This window comes from Stegodyphus dumicola, chromosome 4 (assembly GCF_044657685.1).
Source record: "Stegodyphus dumicola isolate Sdum_Otavi_A_Nest chromosome 4, ASM4465768v1".
NCBI lineage: Eukaryota > Metazoa > Arthropoda > Arachnida > Araneae > Eresidae > Stegodyphus > Stegodyphus dumicola.
The window spans coordinates 23,474,369-23,486,169 of record NC_140771.1 but is presented as its reverse complement, the minus strand read 5'-3'; the positions used below and the strand labels follow the sequence as shown (position 1 = coordinate 23,486,169).

Below are 11,801 nucleotides of genomic sequence, written 5' to 3'. Positions count from 1 at the left end.
GCTAAGTATTCAGTTTTCCTACGATACAAGCCAAGCCTTTTTCCTAATAATATGATGCAGTTGAATTGAGAATAACATTGAGGTATGTTCTTCAAACTCCTTCTTAGTTCGACAAGGTAAGAGAAAATTTCGCTATCAAGTTTTTCGCTCATCCAACAGTTATTCAAAATAAAATCCCAGCGGTTCAGTTGCTGACTTGGAGCATTATCCCAGCGGTTCAGTTGCTGATTTGGAGCATTATCCCAGCGGTTCAGTTGCTGACTTGGAACTCAGTTTGACATACTTTACTCTGCTCAGTTGGCACGACATACTTTATTCTGCTCAGTTGGCACATTTACTAAGCACTTACATTGCGCAAAGAAATTTTACAGCAACATTAACAGATTTAATCTCCCAAGCATAAATTTGCTTATGGAGTATGTACTTAATAATTGAAGTTATTACGGTTAAACTACATTTCTTCTATATCCAGAAATCATATCTAATAACATTTACTTTCCCATTCATTTAAAATTAGTTTATACCGTCTAACAAATGAAAAGCAATTGCTATCTCAGCCACCATTAATGATTTCTAGCTATTGCAATGGCATTACAATCTAATCAGCAGGATATGTAATAATTCATTTTGGAAAATGTATTCTGTTTGTATAGAATTAAGGCTTGATAAAATTTCATGCTTAAAGAAAGATATGAAGGTAATTTTCATTGCAAATAACATCATTATTTATGATGTATATTTTATTAAAATTCAATTTCATTTACATCGTCCTTTACAGAATAATTTTCAACTGAAACTCTAGTCTCATTTTATTACTATATTCAGAAAAGAACAAGCTTTCCATTACGACCAAAACCCGATTTTTGAGAACCAATTTGCACCGTTAGACCACAGTAGCCAGAAGTTACTATTCGATTACTTTTCCGTACTGTCAGATAGTGCTTCAAGGAGGAATTTGTATTCACATCTATGGCTGGAGTATTCAGGGATATTTTTCGAAGAGCCGGTGACGTTGTAATGATCCTTTGTCGAGAATTGCTTGCCACAGTTACATCTCCCTTTCTATCTTGGAATATTCGAGCACCATCAATAATCCAAGTTTCTTCTCCAATAGGAGAGATATTATGAATTGACTTCGAGATCATATCATAACATTCCTCCAAACAGTTTTCTTTAATATCGTTGTAGAAGACATCTGCCAACACATCGTACGAAGACAAATTCATGAATTTCTCCGCAGTAGTCTTAGTTCCTGATTCATCAACTAAGTACGCTAAACTGTGCTGAGATGAGGAAAAAATAATTCCTTTTCTACAAATTTTAATCATCCTGTTGCCATCAGTCAAGATGTGTACGTTCATTCCTTCTTGAAATACGCGGCTGTTGGGGTGTATGACGCAACTTTTGTTGCCGACATTGTTCACTGCAGCGAGACACCCGCCGACAGTATTGTGCACGCAAATCGCCCCAGCTGGTGTGAGATCAATTTTTACGAAGTTACTCAACCTGATGGTTACTGAACCAAAATTAGTCACCATTAAGCGGGGATGACTTACAAACCCTCCAAAGCTGTTGTTTCTTGCTACGGAAAAATTTCGCTGGTGTATTTCATTTCCTTCAGTGTGTTCGGAGTCTTCTTCTGTTGGTAGGGAAATTGGAAACGGTTCTGCCGCACCATCCCAGTAGTCGTGTTGATTAAAATTCTCATTCGGGGATCCTGTATCTGGTTGGAGAATTGTGTCGTGAGAGTAGGTGCAATTAGGTGTATCTACAAAAATGCTACTTTGGTTCTCATGGAGACCATATGGCGGGGAGGTAGCTTGTGGAAAATTATCATAAAAACCATTTTGCCATCCAGGTTGCTGTAATGTGAATTCATTATCGTAATTTCTAAACTGCGTAAACTGGTGAGGAGGGAAAAAAATGTCATCGCCTGGAGGCAGAGTGTAGGGAGATTTCATTCTTCTCATTGCCATCCTGGAAAATTTTCGCCTGGACGTAATATTGTGGAGCACTTTAAATTTCAGAGTTTAAATAGATCAGCTTCTTTTCTAAGAATTTCCTGTGGGATGAAATAAAGATTTCTACAAAAACAGCATACTAAAAATATGTATAAATATTCAAGAATATATGCAAAACATTAATTATATGAGAAACTATTGTTCTTCTGTAAAGAATTATTATTTGAATTTTGGCTTAATGTTATTAAACAGTTATCTTGTTACTTTTGCCTTAATGTCGTTTCTGTTTTCATTGGCTCCCACCAGGATGCAAAATATTTAATGTACACAAGTATAGAGATCTTATATTTCGGAGACAGTTTTCGGTAGCATTTATTAAGCTGTTATCGTGCTTTTCTCACAGCTTTTGAATTTACTTGAATTCGGCCTTAGTCCTGCTGCATGCAAATATTGCTCGCATGCAAATATCTGTTGTAATTGTTTAACTGGTAGGTAGTGACTGAAGGCAGTGAGTAAATAAAGAACTAATAAAAATGTTTTCAGAGACGTTCTTATACATATCCAAAGACTCGGACTGGATATTTGTTATATCTAAAGCTTATTCATCTCCATATGTTACTATACCATATTTGTCTTTTTTTATTTTATTTTATTTTATTTATATATTTTTATTTTTTATTTTTCATTATTTATTCTATTTTTTTATTTATTATTCTTTATTTTTTTAATTTCATTTCATTTTAATGTTGCAACAGTTTCATTTATCTACGCAATGCTGATGGACGGGAGCTCTAAAGATTTGCTTATTACACCTTCCGCCTTAGAAAAGACATTTATTCTTACATTTCTGCTTTTGGAAGCATCAGTTGTTGAACTTTTCAAGGACAGTCTTTTCTCAATATGATTTGTGTACACTATTAATACCAGAACTCATTTATCTCAGAAAGTCGTCTCAAGTGGTTGATGGTAAAAAAAAGAGGGGCGGGAGAACCTCGGACCTCCCCCCGGGGTGTTCTCCCTCAAAATTGGGGTGGGAAGTTTAACAGTTAGCTAGGTTCAGCAATACCTCAATTACCTGTGGTACTACGGAGGTGCTGGCATAGCTTCTACCTGTACCTGTCTTTGTTATAAGAGTTCTAGTGCATAGAATTATTTTTGGTTCAGAACCATCAGTAGCTAGGTGGATAATAATACTGAAAACAAATGGTTCAACTTCCTGTGTACAGTTCGACTGTATGAGTGCTACCGTGCATTCGACTTCCTTGTACGATGTAAAGGTAGTACTGCAATCCCAAAAAATTCGGGTATCATATTTCAACTAAAATATCCATTTTGTCCGCTCTCGAATCTATTTGAACAATTGTTTTGCGTAACATATATCCGTACGGACAGAATAAAGTATTATTTTTTCGAAAATGAAAATGAATTATAAAATGGATTTAAAATGGATCTAGAACTAGAAAACGATTAGCCGTAGAACGTCGAAACTTTATATACAGGACTGCTATAACATCTAGTTGTGCACCTCTACTTTTGCTGCGATCGGCCGCACTAAATGTATATATATAATTACAAAACAATTCTCTTGAAAATCAAATATAAACATGGCTAGTATTTTCGGAGAAAAATTAACATTTGAAAAAAAACAAAAAAACATTTGAAATAATACAGAAAAAATTCAAGTTTTATTGTCATCAGTTGGCGGTAGATGGCATTGGCAGTAAAAAGGCAAATAGAAGGCAGGTAGCAAGTCAACTGAAGGCAGTGAGTAAATAAAAATGGCGTTTACAGGCGAACAGAAATCCATTTATGTCTTAGAATTTGCTAAATCTGAATCAGTGGCTTTGGTTCAGCGGGCATTTCATACGAAATGTCGAGCCCATGAACCAAGTAGCAAAACAATTCATGTGTGGTACAAGAAGTTCAAAGAAACGGGATGCCTGTGTGATAAGAAACGAAATGGTCGTTCGGGCCCATCTGCGCAAGCTGTAAGCGATGCACGGGAAAGTTTTTTTTGAGGAGCCCGATAAAATCAACCGTTCGTGATAGGATATCGCAACCAATAGTGCAGCGGATTCTACGCAGAAATCTGTGTATGCAACCTACAGATTGGCATTGCTGCAAGCGCTGCATCTGTCAGATTGCATTTTTCGTGCGAAATTTTCCATCGATGTCCAAGAACGTCAGACACTAATGCGGAAAAAGAATTTCACTGACGAATCAACCTTCCACTTGTACGGCAAGGTAAACCGCCATAACTTACACATTTGGGGCACCAAAAATCCTCTTAGTGTAGTGAAACACCATCGTGATTCTCCCAAAGTTAACCCGTTTTCCTCTATCTCCTTCTCACATGTCTATGGACCATTTTTTTACAGAGACGATCATTACCAGTGTAGTGCACCTGGATATGCTGCAATTGTGGTTAATGCCGCAATCGGGGGAACATGAGGATGACGACATCGTTTTCCAACAAGATTTAGCTTCTTTCCATTTTCTGTGTGATGTACGTGAGTACCTAAACACACATTTACCTCATCGCTGGATAGGACATGCTTGGCCGACGAGTTGCAGCCCGTCAACCTCCTCCTACATGTTTACCGGAACTTCGGAGAGCATTGCTTTTTGAGTAGTGTAATATCCCCCAAGATCAGATCGATAATTTGATACTCAGCATGCCTAGGCGTTGTACGGACTGTATTGCATCGCCTGGGAGACATACAATGTATTACCAATCATACCAACCATGTAATATTAGTTTTTTTTGTAAATAGTTTTTTTTTTTTTTTTTTTTAATTTGCTTCAGGGAGACAAAATCGCTAATTTTTTTAATAATATCAAACATATAGCATCTTTTTTTGCTCTTTACCTTTTGTTTAATAAATAAGTTTCCAAAGATAAATAAATAATGTTTCCAAAGATGACGTGCGTCTTTTGCGATGGGCCCTATGCTCGGCCAATTAAACACCTTGTGACTTTTTCTTGTGGAGGTATGTAAAAGACCAAGTTTTCGTACCCCCCTTTGTCGCGTGATTTAGCTGAGCTGCGCGAAAGGATTACACGTGCTGTCAATAACGTTGATAGTACCATGCTGAGTAGAGTGTGGCAGGAACTGAACTATCGCATTGATGTATGCCGTGTGACCAACGGTTCACACATAGAACACCTTTAAGCTATGTAAATAAAACTTGAATTGTTTCTGTATTCTTTCAAATGTTCTTATTTGCTGTATTAGACTTGGTTTTTTTTTACTATAGCGCTTCGAAACCTGGGAGGCAATTCTGAATAAAAACTCATCTAATAGGCTACCTAATTTAATATCACATGATGAACAAGCAGTCTAAATGAAATTTAAAAGACTTATAGACAAAAGACTCATAAATTTATAGGCAAAAGACTAGTGCTATATTTCAGCCTCTGCGAAAAACATATACGCAAAAAGAATTGTATCTAAACAAACTTATAAAATTTGATTTTATGAATAAATGCCACAGGCATGCTTATCCAGCCTTTGGCTGATTGTAGTGGATAATAGTTCCACACAATAAACGTCAATACTGAAAACTCTCTAACACGATGCAGCAACTCATTCCGTGGTCTCCTGTATATATATATATATATATATATATATATATATATATATATATATATATATATATAATTTATTTCCTAAACAATATTGATTAATTGATTATATTCTCTCCTAAGTTTAATTAAAGTAGAATTATTTTAAAAGAGTGAATCCATACTGGTAAGTTATATTTTGAAAGATGTTTCGAAGTAACTTGAAAGTAAAATGTTAATAATGTCTTAACGGGGACTGGAATTGAATCATCATGAAGAACAAAATTTCAATTGTAAAAGGGAAAATTAAATTAAATACATGTAATCATTGTCATTGATCGGAAATTAGTTGACTTTTCAAGGGGAACAAACCAACTCCCGTTCAATGAACAATAATTAATAAAAATACTTAAATACGAAGGTGTTTCGTCTTTACTCGAGTTATAAGGTAAAGCCAAACCGGCAGTTCTAGTCAAGCCAAATATTTCCGCGAATAGAAGGGATTACGAACCAATGCTGATACTCAAAGAACTTATTCCTATGAAGCATTTTAGCCAATTCAATTTGGAGTAAAAAGCAATTTCTGTAGAGAAATCCGAAAAAACTCGAGTAACCGTCCCCGACACCCTCATGTTTATGCATTTGAGTTCTATATTATTTGTAAAAATTAAACATTGGAAATTGTCATTATGAAATAGAATTCAAAGTAAAATTGAAATAAACATAGAAGATTACAAAAAAGATAAATAATGCAAACTTTGTAAAAACAAATCAAAAATAATATAAAAAATATAATAAGAACAGTGAATGTACATGAAGATATAAAGTCCAGAAAAGGTATTAAGTAACTTACATTCTTTCTAGTGGGGAGTTGGCAAAGCTTTCTCTTCGTGTCTGACTCATAAGTGTAGGGTGTCCGAAAATTCTTAGTGGCAGTGGGGGCTTTGAATAATATTAGTCGGTAAGACTTGGGTGAAGTAATTTATGGTAGTGGGTGGGACTCGGAATTCTTGAGGGATGTATTATGTGGAGTTCTTATTTGAGTGAAACTGTCTGTTAAGATTTTTTGAAAATACTAGTGAATGGAAATTAATTAATTTCTGGCTAATTGTCGTGTCGCCATGATTAAGAATTTAAGAAAGGAAAAAAGGAATTTTCACTGTCCAAGAGCTATTAGACAAACTGAAGTCATGAAATAGGCCCATTTTTTTAGTAACAGCATAAGTCTGAAAACAATTAGCTTTTTACAATATATACAACTGAGTAATTACACTATATAGAAATCCTTCAACTGATTGTCATCCAATTTATACCGTCTTCTCAGGTTTAGGAACAAATTATCATATCCCTATCAGTTAAATGATTTAGAGTGAGTATTTAACGCCTGCTCTTTTAAGGCAATGGTTAATAAATTGAATGGGTATTAGATTATTTTTGAGAATTTTAATAAGGAGCAAAATTTCGCGTTGTAAATCTATTGTATCTGTGCATATAATTTTAATTCGTTGTATTTGATTAATTATTGTATTGTTAATTACTTTTTGGGATATGTTGGAGTTCCAATTTATTAATTTGTTAGTATTGAAATTGAAGTTTCTTGTTTTGAAAAATTTTTTTTGTAGTTAATGATTTGAAGATCTAGAAAGTCTATGCTATTTTGTGAATTATTAGTTTTATTAAGTGTAAGACAATTTGGATAAATCTCGGAGTGTTCACTTTTACCAAAATTATTAATTGTAATAAGGTCATCAATATATCTGTAGGTGTGTTTGTAGTAATTTAACTCTTGTGGTAGTAGATTTTTTTGGAAGTTAAATTCTTTGATAAATAAAAAGATATTACAGATCGAGGAGCTGGAATGTAAGCCCATTGGCAATCCTCTGACTTGTTTAAAAAGTTGATTTTGGAACTTCATGTAGTTGTGAAAAAAGTGGGCATTTTAGGTAGGTTTTCCATTTGTCAAGAGTCATAATTTTGAGCATATCAGGGAAGAGTTTAGGCAGATCAAGTAGACTGTTATAGATTTCTTCTAGAGGAAGTAAGGTATATAAGTTTTCAAAGTCATAGTAGTTAATGTTTTGGATGTTAATTGTTTGAATGGTATTAATGACAGGAGTGTTATTATGGATGATCCAGCAATAGTTATGATTAGTGTTACAATTATTGAAAATAAATTTACAGATTTTATTAAGTTGAATTGAAAAATAATAGTCTACATTTTTCTTGTAATTACGTCTAGCACATGTGTTCTTACTCCCGAAAACAATGTTCAGTAACAAGCACATTACCTTTTTACAAGAAATCATATAGCGCATCTTTGGGTCAAACCTAAGAATTATCCTCTAACTAATCAAGAATCATTACGAAAATTCTTTATAACTATAATAATAATATATTTCATATCCACATTGTAACATAGTTGAGCTAACTATGTAAAAATAATCATCCGCAAACTTATCCACAGAAAAGATTAAGTGGTATTTGCGACCACTTATTGAATTCCAATTTAATTAAATGAAATAGGTTAACTAATCATAAAAAAAAATTATGATAATTCTCAAGATTTTACTTACCGGTATCAAATTACAATCAAAAATTACAAATCGACAATTCTCCGATTATTATAATTTACGAAACTGATTTAAACCTCAAAATTACAGTATATTATCAATTCATAATTTGTCTTCACGAGCCTGTGATCTAAAGAAAAATAATACACTTCGCATAAAGTTGCCATAAAACTTTCCAAAGAATATGCGGTTATTGAATAATCTATTGAAATTAGCTTTGAGCAATGCTGAAATGTCATTTAATATTCTGCTACTTGGGAATTACGTAAAAAATAGGAAAAGAAAAGAAAAAAGAAATATTATAAAAAATCTGAAAGGATTCAGATTTTAAAGTACGTCCAAAGGGGCGTTTTTTAAACATTTTGTGTGTTACCTTTAATTATGAAATATCATGTTCTTTACCATAAAATTCACTTCAACAGCAATATCGTAAAATAAGTTTAAAATGAACAAATTTGTAGGATTTCTGATACAGAATCTCGCGCGCTGGGGATAAAAATGTGTTTTTTGTTTGTTTTCTGTACGCTGGAGATAAAAATGTGTTTTTTGTTTGTATGTTTGTTTGTTTTTTGTACAGTGTTGCCATTGCTCGCTTTGAAATCGTTGAGTTTGTTAATCAAAAATTCGTTGAAGTGTTACAAAATATGAAATCGATAATAAAACAAATTTCAAATTCAAATTAGGGCTTCCACATGCCCATATTCTATAGAACATTACGTTATTCAAATTCAGTAGATCACTATTCAAGGATCAATTTGTTTAGTTGATCAGTATCAGATCCATACTTCATTGCGCCATTATTTATAGATGAGAACGTTTATCGTCAATTGATATTCTTTCATCTAACAAAATAAACTCAATCTATCTATTATGCGTTCTCCATCACTTTCTGCTTTTCGTATCTTCCTTTCCTTAGTTTCTTTCGCAATCACCAATATACCAATATGCTGACCATTACAAAACAAAGGCATGCTAAGAAGGCAGGAGAAATACCTTATACATTTAACTCAGACTTCTTTTGCATTTGCGGATTTTGATGAATCACTAATGAAAATACCGCTTTGCATAAATAGAACATAGGGAAAAGCATCAAAGCTCTTAAAACTCTGTTAATTGTACCAAATCCTACTTCGCCGAACTCTGATGAAATATCAACAAGATATTCTTGGAGTGCAGTTAAAAGTACTAATGAGTGTATGGAGCTTGATTCAATGCTTTCTCCCCGCGGTGTTTCAAAGTAGGGAAAGCAGTGTTCTTTCTAAAGAAAAATAGAGACCCCTCCAATCCAGATTCGTACAGACCCATCTGCTTCTTGTCTGCGTTGGGGAAGGTGTACGAAAAGATCATTATGAATCGGCTGAGGCATCACTTGCACCTCACTAATTACTTAAGCCCTAATCAGTATGGCTTCAGAACCGGTACATCAAAGGTTCACGCTGTAGGATTTATATTTATTTTAACTAACATTTATTTTAAGTTTAAACTATCTTTCCTGTCAAGCCTTACTTTCCCCTGGAACTGCCAATGCCAGAGTATGTAAATTTTAGTAGAACGCGCAAGGATTCAAATTATCAGCGGAAGTATTCTGAGTTAAGTAAAATGGAAATGAGTTCGAGGTGTGCTTTCTTACTTCACGAGCGCGGAGGTAGTTAGTCAGAAATTGAAGAACCTCGCGTTTCGGCCTGTGTGCTTGCCTCGGAGAATTGTTAATCGTTCAACGTGATATTCAAAGTTTGCTGAATTAGCAGCGGTATTGTAAAACGCGGTGAGGTTAGTTACGTTTAGAGAGCCTCGTAGTTAGAGTCTTGTTATTATTTCTCTTCAGGTTCTTATTTTTATTTTACCGCCGGGTCGGCGTAGTTTGTGAGCGTCAAGAGCACGCAATTGTAATTTCTTAAGTTGAATAAAAAGGGACTTAAACCCTTAGCAAGACTAAGTCTAATTTCCAGTTTCAGCAGTCACCACTTTGTTGCGTGCAGGTTGGAGGCGCGCAACTCTACATTGGCGCCCGAACACTTGTCGAACTGAAATTGCCGAAAATCGGATGGAAGCCGCGGGATAACACCAAGAAATGGCAAGCCAATCGGAAGGATTTGGATACCTGGTTCAGACTTTGAGAGCGTCAATCAAGCCAAATGTCAATTTCGACAGAAAAAATTCGGTGGCGATATTTCTAGAAGGCCTAGAAAATCACTTTCAGCTCTACCCTGTGCCTGAAAGACAATATGTTGCCATCGCCACATCTGCACTAAGAGGACAGGCCGCGCTATGGTGGAAGAATATAGGCAAATTTTTATTAGGGGAATTTGGAAGCCAGATATATACATTTGAAAACTTCAAAAAATCGTTATTAAAGGCCTTCCCCATAGTGAAAGATCGAGCAAGGCTGGAAGCCGAACTATATAGTTTCTATCAACGGGATATAGAAGAGTTGACGGACTTTATTCTGCGAAAAATTAAGCTGACGGATATGCTGTATGGGAAGAAACCCGACGCGGAGATTATTGAAATAATCTTACCAAGATTGTTACCCGCTGTTCAAGACTACTTCGAAATTAGAAACCCAAGCACATTGCAGGAGCTCTTCGAAATGGCGGTGAAGTTTCAAAATCGCAGAATAGCGGAAAAAGCTAGAGGGGCATCGTATTCTCAAAGTATCCGAAGGCAATCTTCAAATGAGCAGACCAGAAATGCAAACTGCTCTTATGGGGGAAAGAGCTATCAAGCTAACTCATCGAACCTCGAAGGTCAAGGCCCAAAAAGGAAATTCGAAAACAAACATCCGCGTACCCAGAAGGCAGAAGTTGAAAGGAAAGCTTTAAACGAATAGAGGGGCCTGTGAAAGCGAGGGTCCACACCCCGGAAGTTTTAAAAAAACCCTCAAAAAGACATTTAAATACGGTCATCGTAAAAAACTCACATCTACCAATTATACAAGTCCTGGTTGGCGATGTACCAGTAGAAGCCTTCATCGATACAGGAGCAGAAGGTAATTTTATGAGCGAAACATTCTTCAAAAAGAATTTTTATAGGTTACGATTATTTAAAAACAAAAATACGGAAATTATAGCGGCGCAAGGAAAAACCTGTCACTGCATCGGGAAATTATCATTAAACATACAGGTAAAAGAGGAAAGCCTTAAAGTATTAATTTTTGTAGTGAAGAATCTGCAAAATCCTCTTATTTTAGGTATGGAGTTTTTAAGGGCCGCGAGGGCCAAACTGAATTTTCAAGACATTTCTGTTGTGCTGGAGATGGACCAGAGGGTGGTGGAACCTGTGGAACAACCGCAAGTTGACCTTAGCCATTTGAATGACCATGAAAGGCAAGCAATACAGCAAGTGGTGAGTAATTTTTCTAACTTGTTCTCAGAAAAGCCTGGTAGCTGTCAAATAGTTACGCATCAGATACAGTTAACTGCCGAAAAACCTTGTAGGACTAAACCGTATCGTTATGATAAACAAAAAGACCTAATCATCGAAGAACATATTCAGGAGATGTTAAAGAATAACATAATAACGCCCATAAATAGTGAGTACGCGAGTCCAGTCTTACTATGTAGGAAAAAGAACGAGTTTCCTCCTTCGGATAAAAGGGCTTGGAGGTTTGCTATCGATTACAGAAAACTAAATAGTATTACTAAATTCCCAGTTTACCCTTTGCCGGTTATAGAGGAAATTATTAGAAAGATCAAATCTACTAGAT

General features: G+C 35.2%; 1 protein-coding gene across 1 annotated transcript; it reads right to left on the bottom strand.

Annotated features, from left to right (window-relative positions):
* Positions 1–719: 719 nt before the first annotated feature.
* LOC118186579 (uncharacterized) lies at positions 720–8,213 on the bottom strand. Its single transcript, XM_035356685.2, has 2 exons — positions 8,099–8,213; positions 720–2,062 (listed from the first exon to the last, which is right to left on the bottom strand). Exon 2 carries the CDS (start codon positions 1,974–1,976, stop codon positions 822–824), a length of 1,155 nt encoding a protein of 384 aa, XP_035212576.2. The 5' UTR covers positions 1,977–2,062; positions 8,099–8,213; the 3' UTR covers positions 720–821.
* Positions 8,214–11,801: the final 3,588 nt, after the last annotated feature.